Below are 17,097 nucleotides of genomic sequence, written 5' to 3' on the forward strand. Positions count from 1 at the left end.
TTGTTCTGAACCTCTTTAACCCTTAGTATCTGGGAGAAGGTTCTCTTTGTTATTAAAGAAAAAAATTTCCACAAAAAAGAAACCCTCCTTTTTCAAAACCAGCTATGGCTGTGCTTTTATGCCACATGGTGGCCTTTGTTCCTGGTGACAGCAGGTGGTGATCTGTGAGCTGCTGTGGCCTCCTGGGAAGGACGAGGGGATTAGGTCAAGGAGAGGAGGACCAGGAAGGCGCGAGCAGCTAGTGCTTCAGCAGGCAGGAGCAAGAAGAGAACTGAAGCACATCCGGGCGCTGCTGCTCCTGCTTTTCAGCTCTCCGCTAGAGTGAAATGTCTTTGAATTTACTTGTCGTGAATTTTACATTCTGCTTTATAGAATGTGTTTTACTGGTGGTGCCCAGGCAGAAAGAGGAGCCACATTCATGCTGAGGTTTTAGGAACCACTTAGTGTTGGTGCTGCAGACACTGCACGGTTTGGGGTGTGGGGTTGTGGTGGGAGGTGGCACCGTCCTGGGTTCCTTCCTCTAGTGGGGCAGGTGTATCTGAGGGCACATGGTAAGTTCAGTTCTGTTTTTATACTTTAAGGATGTCTTGAGCTCTAAACTGAATGGAAAATTTAACAAACATCTCCAGCCATCTTCCACGGTCCCTGAATGGAGGGCAAAAGATAATGATCTACGGTTACTGCTGACCAACGGAAGGATAATTAAGTACGTAAAGTCGATCACAGTGTCACACAGATGAGCTTTCGTGGATTCCCCCTGCTCATTTGACCCCTAGTCCCCACCAGTTCAGCTGTTCAGCTGCAGGGTCGCACTGTTTTGTGACGTGATTGTTTTCCCCTCTCTGTGCAGGGATGAGAGACAACCCTTTGCCGATCCAAGTCTTTATACAGTGGACAGCGAAAATGAGGAGGACAAGAGAAGGACGAAAAAGACAAAAATGAAGATGGAGGAGAGTTCAGGGATAGAAGGGGCGGAGAATGAAGAGTCCGAGAAACCACTTAACAGTACGTTGGTTTGAATGGTTGTTTGAAAGGTCGGCTTACTACCCGTGAGAATACGTAAAGTCATGCGCTAATTTTAAAGTTCTGAAGTTTGTAGTAGGACTGAAAATTGTTGTGTCCCTAATACTCTCCTGAGAAATCAGAAGTATTTCTGAGTAGTTTGTCCATCGGGGAGATGTGAATGTGAATGCCACGTGACGTGTCATGCCTAGGGAAGGTGTTTTTAGTGACGAGGATTTGCGCTGGTCAGTGACACCCTTGTCAGGTGACAGTTGTTTCAAGAGTCACATGAAAGCTTATGCATTTTATGGGCCTCTACTCGAAATAATAAAATAGTCAGAAGTTTAATAGTTGCATACATAATTTTAGTGAACATGTATATGGTTTTCAGCATTAGGAGATACACAGAATTAGCTCCCTGAAGCTATTAGTAATCAGGTACTGTTCTGTTTGACTGCCTGTTGACAGGAAGACCTCTGCTTGGTTACTAATTGGTTATCGTCAGTGTGACAAACAGTAATACCTCCTCCTTGAGATTGTTCTTCGAGTGAAGTCTTAATTTCTTAGCATTTTTCAGGGCCTCCTTATATACCCTTCTGTGTTAAAAAGTGGTTAAATACTTTGATAACTTGACAAGAAAAATGAACGTTTCGTCTGTGTTGAATACCACGATTCGAGCTAAATCAGGTATTGCTGTAGTTGGTGACCCTGCATGTGTCACGTGCCGGGGGGAAAGGCTGCTCATCACTGGACTTACCAAACAGTTATTACTTGGCAGTGCCACGTGGGAGAGAAGGGCAGTGGTCAAGCCTGGTTTGTAAGCTTGTTGAATTCACTGTCTGCTTGAGTGCTTTTGAGGTTTAGGAGAGTTATCTTTTTGTTTTCTGTTAAGAGGAAAAAATGCAAGAGGGAAAGTGAAAAGCATCTTGTAGCCAATTTTAGTGTTGGAGGTTTTTTTCTGGAAAGAAATAGAAAATTTCCACGCAAATGAGGAATGTATCATCTTGTTCAGTAAATGCCACAAACATTTTAAGAGTACAGTTCAATCTGTATCTTGGTCAATTCGGGAGAAAAGTCTTCAGGGGAAGAAAGGAATGAAGAAGAGGAAAGCAGTGGAAATGGACAGAGCCGGGGCAGTCGAGACCCGCACAGAAGCCGGTCTGACTTTAGGTCCCACCCTGTTCATGAGCTTCCACTGACTTTCTCTTTTTCTCTCTTCCTTTGTCTTTGCAGGGTTTTTTACAAGTGTGAAATCGGAACTCAGGAATCGATCATCAGAATATTCTGATATTTCTGATTCAGAAGACTCTGGACCTGATTGCACTGCACTGGTATGCCCAAACTCCCGAGACTTGTGCATTGCTTGATGGAAAGATGACCCCGCCTTTCCTTCATCTGCGGGGAGTGGGGGGGGAATAAGTGACAGCTTTTCCCAAAGCCTGTCTCCATGACCTTTGTGGCACAAGGTCTTCCCTGTAATGGTAATTACACACACACAAAAGTGCGCAGGCGCGCGTGCACACACACACACACACACACACACACACACCAGTCATGTGACTGTTGACATCTGATAAACATAGCTTTTGTCTGGCTTTAGAAAGGGTGGATGTTTTTACATTTCTCACATTTCTCCTAGATTATATTTCATTTGACTTTAAAGACAACTGGTACTATATGTTTTTTACTAAGGAATTATATACTCCAATTACTAGAGGTTTTAACTCTGTCATAGAAATACAGAAATAGGGGCGCCTGGGTGGCTCAGTGGGTTAAAGCCTCTGCCTTTGGCTCAGGTCATGATCCCAGGGTCCTGGGATCGAGCCCCACATGGGGCTCTCTGCTCAGCAGGGAGCCTGCTTCCCTTCCTCTCTCTGCCTGCCTCTCTGCCTACTTGTGATCTCGGTCTAATAAATAAATTTTAAAAAATACATATTTAAAAAAATACAGAAATAATTACATGATAATTAAATTTCTAACTTTGGACTCATACAGTGTTTTTAGTTAGTAGAGAATTAATCAGATTTCTAATATAGATTTGCTTCCATTTAATTATTATCTCAGAAAAATAATTTTACCACTGAAGAGTCTGAAAGTTCAGGTGATGAAAAAAAACAAGAAATAACATCAAACTTCAAGGAGGACTCTACTGTGATGAGGAACTTCCTTCACAAGGGCCAGAAGCCCTCTAGAAGTGAAATTCCAATTAAAAGGTAGGCTTACCAACGGTTAGTGGCCTTACTACATTGTAATGTAAGCAGTATGAAAACATTTTTTTTCATTTTAACTTTTACCGAAGATGCCAGAAGAAGAAAAAAGCTCTTGTCCATCTGTTTACCTTTTCTTTAGGGAATGTCCTACCTCGACGAGCACAGAGGAAGAAGCTATTCAGGGCATGTTGTCGATGGCAGGGTTGCACTACTCCGCGTGTTTACAGAGGCAGATACAAAGCACAGACTGCAGTGGTGAAGGAGACTGTCTCCAGGATCCCGGCGGCTGTCACAGCAGTAACCAGGAGGCTCGACAGGTGTATCGCTGTGATAAGCCAGTGGAATGTGGTAAGAAACATAAATGATCGGTCTCTAAAAAGTAACATAGGACCCCCAACGTCATAGCTCCCCATCCTAGTTGAGGTTAGACAGTATGAATAAGAACTGTTAATTGCACATCAGTAGTTGGAAATGGCATTAAGCATATTGGCCAAAAAAATACATAAAGTTGACAGATACAAGATGCAAGTTATAAGAACTCAAAATGTAAATTAATGTCTGGAGAATCGTGTTCACTGGCATAATCCTACCACTGCTGTTGCAAGACACTTAGTACTTGTTCCTTTTCGTAAGCCGTTCTGAGTGGAAAGAGTGTGGAGACATGTTACGTGGTCCTCTTTCCTTTTGTGGGAGGGAAAACAAGTTTTGATCTGTTTCTGGTTGAGGACATTCTCTCTCCTACTTGAAAAAGAATTATTGGGAAAGAGAAGACTCAGTGATAGCACCAGTGATGGCCATGTAGTGTTTTCTTCTCTGTGCCTTTGGGGGAAATTTTGTTGCCACAAAGTCTGAGGAGGATGGGGAGGAAGATGGTATCACATGAAAGCCTGTGCAGAGATGCTTGCTGCAGAGATCGTGTTCATTCCCACCTGGTTGTGGGATTGTATACCAGCCACCTGACATCCATTTCACTTAATTCTTAAAACCTCATTTGGGGGTATGTAATAAGACTTTTTACAGGTAGAAACAAGACTTAGTGAAGTTAACTGAACTTGCCTGTACTTACATAGGTAGCTATTATCCACTGGTGTTGGAATTGGAATCGAGGACTGTCTGATCTCAAAACCTTGACTTATTGAGTAAGAGGAAACAGAGGTTTAGAGAGGTTAAATAACTTGACTAAAAATCCAGGCGTTATAGAAAAACTCAAATTCAGGTCTAGGTCTCTCTGTCCACACCATTCTTTCTCCCTGTAATTTCTTTGGTCCTCACTTGAAAAGAAGGCTTCTGTGAAAATACTGCAGGATTCAGGCAAACATATGCCTTTATTCTATATGGAAAAATATACCAGTTTTAGAGAGAGTATATTGCATTTGGCTTTTCCATCTACAACAGATGGCCATAGAACTTGACTCTGGATCTTCCAGCATCTGGCACAAAAGCTGTCATATAGACAGTCTTTGAGAGAGTTGAAAGAATTAACATGTTAGATTGTGAGCTGATGACTCTTTTGTTTCTGAGAGGGAAAGCAGTGTGGTGGAATGTGTATGAGTAAATAAAGCGTTAACATAGTCGTTTTTTTAATAAAGAGTCAACCTAAATAGACTTTTAGTTTTAAACACTACGTGAATTTTGCTTGTTATGATCAAGTTTGTGTGGAGAAAATTTAATTAAAACTCCTGTTTAGGGTACCATGTCAAGACGGAAGATCAAGATTTGAGAGGTTCTTCCTGGATTAAACAATTTGATACAACTTCCAGATTTCATCTTCAGGTAATATGCAAGGCTTGAAACATCAAAAGCAGATTTAGGATCATCATTAACTCTTTTTCTGCTTTCTATTTTTTTTACTGCAACCAGTAATTAACGATTAGATCTGGAAAGCTAAAAAATAACTTAGGAGTAAATGCACATTTGAACAGCTATCTGTTTTTAGGAATTCTGATGTAACAACTAATGCAAGGCTCACGGGTAGACTGTGATCTGGAAAAGAATAGTTTAGTTGATTTAAGGAAAGTTGAAAACTGGCAGCCAGCACTTCTAGGTTATGTCCGGCTGGAAGGAAAGGGGGAAGAAAGTACCATGAGGATCTCTCTTTAATCTCTGATGTTGTTTCTTGAACATTTTTAGACAGCAAATTTCTTTGAGAATTTGATGACAGATATTGACTCTCTTTCCAGAAAAGTGTTCATCATAAATACTGATTTTTTTTTGAAAAAATTTTTAAAAGATTTTATTTATTTATTTGACAGAGATCACAAGTGGGCAGAGAGGCAGGTAGAGAGAGAAAGAGAGAGGAAGAAGCAGGCTCCCCGCAGAGCAGAGAGCCCAACGCGGGGCTCAATCCCAGGACCCTGGGATCATGACCTGAGTCGAAGGCAGAGGCTTTAACCCACTGAGCCACCCAGGTGCCCCATAAATACTGATTTTTGCATAGCATGTTCTTATGGTTTGTGCCTCACCATTACTCAGACCATCCATTGATTCCAGATTAAGAGCCCTTACTCCAAGACACTTGATGTCCTGGGATCCCAGCGTATAAATGCTTATACCAAACAAAATGAACCTCAGATAGCTTTTTGAAAAGCCACAGCTTTGCCAGTAGCACCAAACAAGAAAAGTGATAGGACCTTTGGCTACAGACTTTGGAAAATGACAGCCAAAGAATCAAAATTCTCATGCTGCAGAGTAGAGTCCCCTAACTTCTCCAATCCCAAGCATACACTGAGTAATGGAATCATAGGTGTTTGTTTATGTAGGCTCCGTGCTGGGATGTAGGCTCCGATCCCGGGCTTGAACTCATGACCCAGAGATAGCACCACGATCAAGAGATGGACGCTTAACCACCTGAGCCTCTCAGGCGCCCCTGATGGATGGTTTTTATTTTCTTCATTTGCCTTTCTAAACTTTCTAAATACTTAGACATTTAACTATGACAAAAAGAGCCAAGTTAATTTTTTAAGGTAATGTTTTGTAAGTATAGGTTCTTTTAATAGAAGAGTTTGCTCCAGGGGCACCTGGGTGGCTCAGTGGGTTAAAGCCTCTGCCTTCGGCTCAGGTCATGATCCCAGAGTCCTGGGATCAAGCCCCGAATCGGGCTCTCTGCTCAGCAGGGAGCCTGCTTCCTCCTCTCTCTCTCTGCCTGTTTCTCTGACTACTTGTGATCTCTGTCTGTCAAATAAATAAAATCTTCAAAAAAAAAAAAAAAAGAAGAAGAGTTTGCTCCAGAATCAAAGGTCAAGGAAGGAATCCTTTAACTATTAGTAATTCACTTATTCAGTGTATAATTTTATAGTGCCTTAGCAGTCATAATGTTTATAACTTTTTTTTTAAAGATTTTATTTATTTGTTCAACAGAGGGAGAGATCACAAGTAGGCAGAGAGGCAGGCAAAGAGGGGAGGAAACAGGCTCCCTGCTGATGCGATGCGGGGCTCGATCGCTGGGGCTCGATCGCTGGGGCTCGATCGCAGGACCCTGAGATCATTACCTGAGCTGAAGGCAGAGGCTTAACCCACTGAGCCACCCAGGCGCCCCCATAATGTTTATAACTTATTAGCATTATAGGATTCAGTATTAGAAGCTATTATTGCCTGGCTGGCTTAGTTAGTAGAGCATGCATTTCTTGATCACAGCAGTGTAAGTTTGAGCCCCACATTGGGTGTAGAGATTACTTAAAAATAAAATATTTTTTTTAAAGTAAGCTATTGTTTAAATGTAGCTGTTGTTTTTATAATTGTCTTTGAAAATATAGAAGTAGAGGACAGATGATTAGCAAGATCACCTTAGAGAAAGTCAGATTTCTTTTGCCTATAATTGTTTTTAAAGTTTATTTGACCATTGCAGAATCAGGAATTAATTACACACACACACACACACACACACACACACACAGCTAGTTTCATGAAACATCACATCTTCAATATGCTCGTTTGTATTTCCCCATCCTTTCCAGTCATGACCCTTTCCATTGGTTTCAAGACCTACCCATCAGTAGCATTGTTGGTTTTTTTCCTGATGGTTCTCTCCGTGATCTCTTAACGAGATTGAAGGAAGAATTGTTAGAGGAAAACCAGGCTTGGGGCCCAGCACCTAGATGCTTTTCTTAGCAAACAATTTAAATACAGTGGAGATGAACCATAACAGAAGTTAGATTCTAAAAAACATAGTGCATCACACCGTGAGAGATACACGGGAGTGTGACGTGCTGAGGAACTGGTAGGTTCACATGTCCCAGCCATGTGTTCTTCCATGGCATGTCAAAGCACGTGCAGAATGCCCTATTATAATAAATAATATACATTAATATAATATATAGATACACACATGTACATATGTATATATAAAGTTTATATACATGTGTGTATGTGTGTGTGTGTGTGTGTGTGTGTGTGTGTGTGTGTGTATATATATATATATATATATATATATATATATTTATTTTATTTTATTTTTTTTCCCCTTCTGGACTTAGGTTATGATGCAGAAGTTCCATACTTGAGTCCTTTCATGCTCTCAGGTTTTGGGGTAACACGACCTTCCTGATGGGGTGGTCGTCTGTGGCTGCTACATGTTAAGAAAACCAAAGCTCAGTGGTCTATTTCTTCTCTCCCTTGACTTGCTATTGCATAGAGAGGTTAAATACCTCACTTACCGTAAAGGAACTCTAAAAATCCAGCCTTATTTCCTTCCTTTTTTTAGGATCTAAGTAGAGGCCAGAAATGCATCAAAAAGGAAGGCTCGTCAGAGATCAGTCAGAAGGTACAAAGTAGGAATTCTGTGGACAGCAGCGGCGCAAGCCCTCAAAATGGGAAGTCTACGCAGAATTCCAGCTTGATTTCAGCGGCGTGCCGGATAAATACTGGCGGCGTAAGCCCAGAAAGGCCAGTTGGTGAAACTTCCTTCTCCGTGCCCCTTCACCCCACCAAGAGACCCGCGTCAAATCCACCACCTATCAGCAACCAGGCAACAAAAGGTAACGTGGACACACCTGTCGGCGGAGTGTTTTTGGCCGTGTGTGGCAGTGGCGGTGGCAGCTCGCAGAGGTATAGCGGCCTCCGCCATGGAGCCGCCCGTCACCTGCCGCCTGATGCGCTCTGGTGGGCGAGGCGGGGCGGTGTGCGCAGGTCGCGCAGGTCGCAGGCTCCCTACGTCAGCCCCGGGGCTTGGGCGTAGCTTTCTGAAGCGGGTGGTGATCCCGGGGAGGACAGTAAGGGGTTAGCCCTGCTGGGTGGGGAAGGTGGCAGGGCAGAGACCGCAGTGAGGTCAAGGAGATCGTGTGGCCCCGGGTAACAGGGTGAGAAAGGGCTCGTGGGCTGTTTCTGCAGCTGCTGTCAGTTTTGTGGCCCAAGCGCGGTTTGATGCAAGATCGGGTCGGGGTCCCTGGTCGAGAGAGAGGCGGGATCAGACCGTGGGTCGGCCTGGTAGGTCACGTGAAGGAGATTGGCTTTTCTCTCTCGAGTAATGCGATGGGAGGTCTGGAACAGTAGAATGCCGGGGGTGCGGCTTGGGCCTCCGGCACACCCCGAAGCCTGGCCGCGTAGCCCGCCCGGTGCCGGCAGGAACGGTCCTCACTGTTACTCACACTGTCGTCGCTGTCTCACAGGTAAACGTCCAAAAAAAGGAATGGCCACAGCCAAACAACGTCTTGGGAAGATCCTGAAGTTGAACAGAAATGGCCACGCCCGTTTCTTCGTGTGAGGAGCCGCCACTGCGGCCGCTCTTCCCTTTGGAGACAGACTCGTGGCGGAGGCGCGGGAGCCTGGCGCTCCCCGCCGCGCCCCTGCCCGGAGCAGTTTGCATGTACAGTAGAGAACACTGCCGGAGGAACAAAATGAACCTGATGCTGCATTTTCACTGTGCCACACCCACTCAGCAATAACCGTTTGGACCTGGTGGGGGAGAGGAAGAAGGAGGGTAGAACCTTAAAAAGAGACCTTGAACTGGAAAAGGTCTCTTGTCAGGGCTTGAATTTCATTTTGTTGTTGGTAGTGTGTTGATTTATTTTCAGTGGTAGGGTAAAAAATTATCAATAATTTATTTAACAGATTTTTTTTTAAAGTTAACAGCTTTTAAATTCTTTCTTTTTTAAAGCTATTTATTTGGAAGATTTCTGGAGAAATATCTCACTAATTTAGATTTAAGAATGTGAAAGTTTTTAAATTATTTTTGATAGTGTGTATGTTACATGTGGGGAAGAGCCACAGTAACAGTAACTAGTCTGGACTCTTAAATTTGATATTCAGGTTAAAGTCTTAAACAGGGATTTGATGCATTAATTATTTTAAATTAAGATGTATATGAAAATCATTTTATTTTATATATTTCATGTGTTTTTTATAAGCTATTAGCTTCGCTTTTGCTAACATCCAAGGTGCATACTGTTATCCAGGTTGATTACCTTATATCCCACCTTCCCTCTGCACTCCCCATCATTTTGTGACGACGCAACAAGACTCTTCTCTTTGCAGGGAAACACTTTCATAGCCAATGTGTAAGAATTACATAAAAGATCCCACATTTCTCATTTCGTTTGACATTGCAGTTTTCTTCTAATTCTGTAAAAATAGGCTTCTTGCATTTTCATTTTTGCTGATGATATCTGGGTCCCAAAGAGAACAGCTTTAATATCTTTTTCCTACTTGTGGGAAAAGGATTATAAGTTTGGTTAAATTGTCATGTTTATAGTTTTTCAAATACATTTGTAACTACAGAGGGCCTTCTTCATACTGCTGGTGTTGGAGGGCAGGACGAGCACCTGCCACAGAGGTTATATTTTATGACGCTTTTATTCTGTGTACCTAACTTGTTGGAAAATAATGAGATATGGTTTGACTTCGTATATTCAAATCTGCATAATAAGCCGTAATATAATAGGACTATACTATATTAAGTTGTATAGAAGCAAGCATGTTGGAGTAGATCTTTTGGGTGTATGTGTGTTTAGTTTCTTCTCTCTTAACCTTCTAAAGAAATATCTAAGATATGGATTTGGAGTAAAATGGGTGCTTCTTGCAGTTTCTTCCATCTGTCCTAACTTAACCAGTGTATATTGAGTATCTGGTTGAGTTTGAAGGAATCACTTCTCTCCTTTATGCATAGCTCTTACTAAATGCCAGTTTTCAGTTGCTCATAATAGCTTATATTTTCCCTTTTCCTCCCCACGGCATAAAAATAAGTGATTTCTGGGGCTGGGGTGAAGATATTCCCAATTCTGACAAAAAAAAATTTTTTTCTACAAAGAAAATAGAGGCAAGTAAGATAAATTTTATTTTTATGGAGAAGTAACATGGCCATATTATGGATTTGTCTCTTTTACTCAGCAAGGTAGCAGGACTTGCCCTTCTATATTAAGTATCACTTGAAACGCTAAGAAAAAACATCTCTACCATCATCTTTCATGGTTGCATTTAAATGTGTATTTTCAAAGAGAAATATTTCTTATTCTGTCTCCATTCCAGTATCTCATGGAATAAATACAAAATAGCTTATGGATTAACGTTTCTGGTCCAGATGATTGGACCAGATTCTGGGTCTTATCTAGGTGTCAGGAAAAAGAGTTTTTATGGAAACACTAAATGTCTGTAAAGGGCCTGCGTCACTCTGTCTACACTATGCCAGAACTGGTTAAGAGATGGGTATAATCAGGCATTTGTTGGGTCACTGGATCTCAAGATGTCAAAAGTTGGGGTTTGACTGATTTTCCTATCTCCCAGTATGTAATGTTTTGGTTTTCTGTAGACACTGTTCTAGTGTTAGAGTTCACATGATTTTGTTTTGGTTTAAGAAATCAGAATTATAATTCCTTCTTAGGTTCTTTTGTTTACTTTACATTTTTATAGCTCTAAATATTTTTAATTACCTGACTTCTTTTCTTTAGCTATAAAAAATTAAAATCAATTTATTTTTATGAGTTAAAATGGTAACCAGTCTCTGCCCTGTGTACATCTAATTTTAAGTAGCCAGAATGTGTAAGTATTAAGGTACTGTGGATTCATTTGGGGCAGGTTTAGCCCATGAACTGGCTACGTGAAAAAAGCTTTCAGTAAGATAATCTAACCACTGAAACAATTCATGTATCTTTTTCCAAATTGGTGAAAATTCAGCCTACTGGCCCGTGAGTTGCCTAGTCAAGCTTGTTCTATACTTACTGGCTGTGATGCCTCCCTTTATCTCGTGGAAGTGGCTGGATTCCGTGTTTTCCTCAGTCTCATTTATAAACCCTCTACCACACAGAAGCTGCAGCTTAGACAAGGAGACATCAGTGGTGGCATTCAGCTAGTTAAGTGCAGAGAAATAGGTAAAACAGTTGTGACTTAATGGTAGTAGTAGATAATAATTTTTTCTGTATTGATTGAAGCAAGTGACTTCTATTAACCTGGGATCCCCTGTACTGGGATAGTGTCACATACTGTGCTCTCCAAGATTGATGAATGATGTCAACAAGACAGCTGGCAGTTGATAGTAGTTCAGCACCCTAGAAATACACTGAATTTCATAAGCATACAGATTTTAAAATTCCAACTGAAATCCTAGAAACCCAGAAAAAACAAGACCATCATGCCCACGATGTAAATACTTAGCTTCAATACTGGTCTGTTTTTTAATAATCCTAATTCTTGCCTTGTCAATGAGCCCTACCGTGTTGACTCGCCTGATGGCCACAGGTACTTATCCAACATCCGTGTGCCCGGCAAGACTTAGTACTGGGGGTACCGTAAAGCTGGGGTGGGAGGCTCTGTTCTGGAAGGTATGTTCTCCAAGAAATAAGCAGTATTACTTTCATTTCTAAGCAAACTTTAAGCAGAAGAGGCCCCGTGTAGTAAGAAAAAGAGCATAACTTTATTAGTTTCAACTGAAAAAGTCAGCTGTAGAAGTGGAAGTCAATTTTTTTTATTTTTAAAATTTAAGAAACGTTTTTTCAAAAGTTAGTAGGTTAGTGTTGGTAATAGAGGGGTGTGGTGTATAGCATGGAAGGGAGGACGAACCTGGGTTCTTGTTCAAGTTCTGTCATTCACGGATCAGCTGTGTGACTGTAAATACGTCATTTATGCTTTCTGAGTCTTGGTTTTCTCATTTGGCAGTATGGATAAAAATGTGGTTAAGAAAAACACAGAAAAGCATTCCTTAATTATTGACACTTCATACTTGCAGAGAATTTATCATTATTTAAATTACAACTGACAGCGCACATTTATATCCTTTTTAAGTGAAAACTGTTACTCCTAAAATCTGTTTCATATAGAGTATATGCCCAGAGCATGCTACCTAAAACATCTGAAGAATCTCTAAGAAGGTGTTGGATTAAAATCAGAATCCATGCTTGAAGTGAAAGAAAAAGAAGTGAGATAGTTGATGGATAAGAGTGAGAATGTAATTCCCACGTAATCATTAAGATGATTTAAAGGTTTTGCTTAAAGAGGAATTAGGACAGTACTGCTCCACAGACTCTGCCTACTCTTCAGGCACTAGATAGAGGTCAAGTAAGTCATGCAGTTAAAATGTAGCAACTACCCAAGGAGCTAGGGGAAAAAATAGAAGGTGGTCAGAAGATGGGAACCAACAAAGACAGCTCAGGGCTGGCTAACAGCAGCTTGCTGGGTAGAGGGAGAAACCACAGCCACTCTAGTCGTGGAAAGGAGACTTGACATCTTCAAAGGAGAAGATTCTTTCTGTCCTTTTCAAGAGATGCTCTCTGTAGTGATAGGGCAACTCCCCAAAGAGTGAGGAGTGATTGTACGGCCCACGTGACTGCTGGCAGGAGTAACTATTGCAGCATGTAAGCATTTTGCAATTTTATATTAAGAGATGAATAATGTAAATCTGAAAATTCTTCAAAAGCTCATTTTCCCCCATTAAATATTAAGCTAATTGCTCCCTCTGAAAAGAGAAGCTAAAAATCATCAGTCATTTTCAGATGTCCAAGCTTTTATCTAAAGCAGTCTTGAGAAGGTTGAACTTCAGATCGTGATTAGGAAAGGAGTGTTGCCAGTAAGGAAAGGAGACCAGTGAGAGCCAGGAGGGCAGTGACTCACCTGGGGTCACAGAGGACCCTAGACCTCAGGTCGCTTGCTTGCTTAGCTCCTGTTGTGACACTGTGCATCCTGTCCTCATCCGGGGGTGGATGATGGTCACATGCTGTCTACTAGTCAGGTGGAAAGAAAGGGGGACAAATAATATACTTACTCCATTGCTGATGAACGTAATGTAATTTTAATAATACTGTAGCCTTACTAAAAACCCTTTTATTTTGTTTTTTACTGAACATCATCCCTAAGTCAAATACTTGATACCCTTATGTAAACAAAAATTTTAAAGTAAGGGCATTAAGAAGCAAATGCCTATTTCCAAAGCAATTAGCTTATCATGACTGTGGTTTTATTCTTTTATCGTATTTTTTCCCTTTATAATGGGTAGGGAAAATAATACTCACTTGCCTGCATTACCCCTTAGACTCTCCCACTCACCCTTGGTGCCCTTTCTAGTGTCCTAAAGCTTTGTCTTAGTAAGTGCAAAGTTAAATTTTTTGTTATAACCTTTTTGAAACTGTATTCAGTGATTCTTCCAAGTTTATCTGCTCTGCACTATCTCACTACTAAACCCTGGCTACCACGTAGCCCTTGACCTCCAAGTAGTTTACCTATGCAAGACCTGTGACATTCTGAATTCACTTCTTTTTTTCAGCAAACAGTCCTAAAGGGAACTTGATCATAAAGATAAACCTTGCCTCCACCCAGTTTTATTTTGGCCATTTCCTTTTCAAAATGTCAGCTCTTTCCCCCAAGACTTTTCACCAAAACAATGATCATAAGTGCTGGAATATAGAATATTTTGCAGGAATAAAGTAACCCAGACATACTCTTACATTTCTTTGGTGGATTTTGGTTGGTAACAGTTACCAGCATTAAGTGTGATATATAGTGAGGAGTTGATTCCTTGCCTAGAATCATTTCCCTCTAAGATTCATAAGTAACCTTTTATTTTTACAAAGCATACATACAAACTTCTACATTATAGTCAGGGACCTGAGGTGTAACTTGCTAAGTGAACCCCAAGGTTATTTTATCTTGCAAAAGAAACCTAAACCAAACTAAGGGCCTTACATTTATGGTTAGACTGAATCAAAAGCTATAACCTCAGTTTTTTCAAAAACAGCTTCTGACTGCAAAAGCAAGTCATGCAGTTGTTAGGTATGAAATAGCACTGATCAGGAAACACATATGCATCTTTGCAGACTGTATTTCCTTCCGAAAAGACTTTTCTACTTTTAATATAAATTAAGCCATAACAGTTTCATGCTGTGGAAAGAGGGTGAAAAGGTTCATTTTAAGAGATTATATAATATGAATTTTCACATTTACTGTGAAATGTCTAACTTTGCCAGTGCTTCAGCAGGTTTTTGTGGGGGTGGGGGTGGGGGCGTAGAGGGTGGCAATGTGGGGTTAGTGTTGGTTTTAGGGGTTTTAAATCTGTGAAATTTGAAAAGGGGACAGTTGTTGGCTATGGTATTTACTAGTTTTGTAGTAATGTTTTGCTAGCCTGACTGACTTTCCTTAACTGATTTTTATGCCCATGGTCCAAGGTGACTGTTGCCCTTTCTTGTTTGGGGTGTCTGCGGAATAGTGTCTTGTCTGTTTGTATAGGCAGTCCGTATGTGTGCACATGTGTGTCCTTTGAATACAGAAGCACACGGTGTGACAACAGAGTGGGGTGTGGCTGGGAAATGGGATGCTGAAGCTTTAAGAACATTTTTTTTTTTATTCATAACAGTATTTCCCATCTTTTGCCTGCAGGCAGGGAAAGTGTACAGTATTTATTTTGTTTCTGTTTCAAATTTGTAAGTCTTTAAGTAGCTTACATTGGTTATTATAGGAGACGACAAGTGACTTGTTTAAAGTTGTATTTAGTACTCTTACTTTCCAATTTCTGTATTTTAAAATATTGAAATTAAAATTGTATTACTTCTGTTTTGATTATTTTAGCACTCGGTGTATTTTTTGCTCATTTTGTTTGAAAGTATAAATGTTGAAAGTTGTATAAAATGTGTCTTTGAAAGAAAAAAAAATCTGAATTCTATATCCAATTCTGACTTTTCGTTCCCTTTTTCTGCTTATTAACTCATAGGAGATTTGAGAATGTGAAAAACTGTGTCAGACTTATGCTTCTTACTATTTCTGAAGGTTTAAATGTGGAAAGTAATGTGGCCTGTTCTTCTACGGGAAGTATTGCTGGGGAAGCAGTTGCTGAAAGAGAGGAACGAACCTAGGATGCTGCCGTGCCAGGGCGGTGGGTGTTTACTGATGGACATTTAAGAGCACTCATTGCCCCCAGCCCGGGCACCCCGCAAGTGTTTATTGAGCACCCGCAGTATACCAAGTGCTGTTCTAGTGCAAGGGCTTCGGGCATGAGCAAAACCCAGCCCCAGGCCTCAGGGAGCTTATGGCAGATGTGAATATGGGGAGAGGGCTGTGCCTTGGTGACCCGCTGCCTCAGTGTGGGTGGGAGCAGAAGTGCTGGTTCAGTGAGAAGGACCGACTCTGTTTCAGATGTGCTTTTGAGGGGCCCCAATACGTGGGTCTGGGACGATACATGGTAAAGTGAGAGAGAAGCCACAGACCAAGGAAGAAGTGTATGGGCTTGGGGGCAGCACTTGAGGGCAGAAGAAGGGCCTGGGAAGGGGGCAGCAAGGGGCTGAGCGTCCCCTCTGGACGAGGACCCCGACTGGAAACAAGGTACTGGAAACCAAGGCTCCTGAGGGAGCAGAGGCCTATGCTCTTCTGAACCTAATTCTGGCAAGGCCGCAGGTGTCCTGGGCGCACACCCCTGGCGTCCCTCAGTCACCGTACCAGAGGGCCACGCAAAGCACGTTTCCACCTCCTCTTTAGCCTTAACTGGCCTGCCTTTTGGCCCAGCTGGTTGAGACCTAAATCTGAACTAAAAAATAGTAAAAATCCACAGACTGACTGGATACCTGTGGGATGCTCCGCCATAGTTATCAGGACCTGCTCTCCTCAGACTTCTAGCCTGATTTTTTGAGTTGGCACCAAGCAGTGGGACTGAGACAGACCCCATCACTGTCTGACGTGGCGTTACCCACCCCTCATTTTAGATTGACAAGAATCGGGTGCTCTACAGAGGTTTGAAGAGAAGCCCTGATTATCTTTAGTCCGTGTGAGTACTTCCTACGTACAAGGCAGATTTTCATTCCTTCCTCAGGTCAACCCAATGATGTGGGTGCTGTATTGTCCATTCATCCTATGGATGAACATGAGGCCAGAGAGCGTAAATATGTCTGTGTTCACTCTAATAAGTAAAATTGAGATTTTAATCAAAAGCCTAGCTAAAAGCTATGGGTATTTTTTTTTAATTTGTCTTTCTCTAATTATTTACTTTCAATTATTAAAAAGGAATAGAAGGTCCTTAGGAATGGTTTGGGTTCTAAACATTTCTTTGTAGGTACCCATTTTGGATTGGAACATACTGTCTTCAGAAGTTTTCTGTCATTCAACTTCGAGTCTAGTTATCCCAAGGACAGGCACACATGAAAGATTATCTCCTAGGATTTCACCTTCTAGTGGACGACAGGCTGTAAACAAGGGGCATGGCATACTGTGAAAATACACGAACCTAACAGCAGTTCCCAGAGCCGCATACCAAGGGTACGAGGACCAGCTGTGCCTGGGGTGCGGCTTGCACAGGCAGTGACATGGCACCTGTCAGGAGCACAGCTGCCTCCCTTCCTGCTGCCACCATTGCCCTTTCCGTGCAGAGGCCTCTCCTCAGCTCTGTAAGCAGGCCAGCCCTGGTAAGGAAAGGGGAAGAAGAGGCCTGCCGCTTGCCTTCCGGAGCCTGGCTTCTCTCCTACCCCACCTCCCCCAACCCCTTCCC

The 17,097-nt window shown here is 41.8% G+C and overlaps 1 protein-coding gene across 1 annotated transcript in view; it reads left to right on the forward strand.

The window, feature by feature from the left end:
• KDM7A (lysine demethylase 7A) overlaps positions 1-15,292 on the forward strand; it is an 85,605-nt gene extending 70,313 nt beyond the window's left edge. The window contains exons 13-20 of the mRNA XM_082693886.1: positions 582-706; positions 851-1,005; positions 2,236-2,333; positions 3,067-3,215; positions 3,352-3,560; positions 4,900-4,985; positions 7,912-8,185; positions 8,816-15,292. Coding sequence (XP_082550012.1) covers positions 582-706; positions 851-1,005; positions 2,236-2,333; positions 3,067-3,215; positions 3,352-3,560; positions 4,900-4,985; positions 7,912-8,185; positions 8,816-8,910 — 1,191 coding nt within the window. The 3' untranslated portion in view covers positions 8,911-15,292. The remainder of the gene's footprint in view (positions 1-581; positions 707-850; positions 1,006-2,235; positions 2,334-3,066; positions 3,216-3,351; positions 3,561-4,899; positions 4,986-7,911; positions 8,186-8,815) is intronic.
• The last annotated feature ends 1,805 nt before the right edge of the window (positions 15,293-17,097 follow it).

The sequence above is a fragment of the Mustela nivalis genome, assembly GCF_964662115.1.
Source record: "Mustela nivalis genome assembly, chromosome: 12".
Taxonomy (NCBI): domain Eukaryota; kingdom Metazoa; phylum Chordata; class Mammalia; order Carnivora; family Mustelidae; genus Mustela; species Mustela nivalis.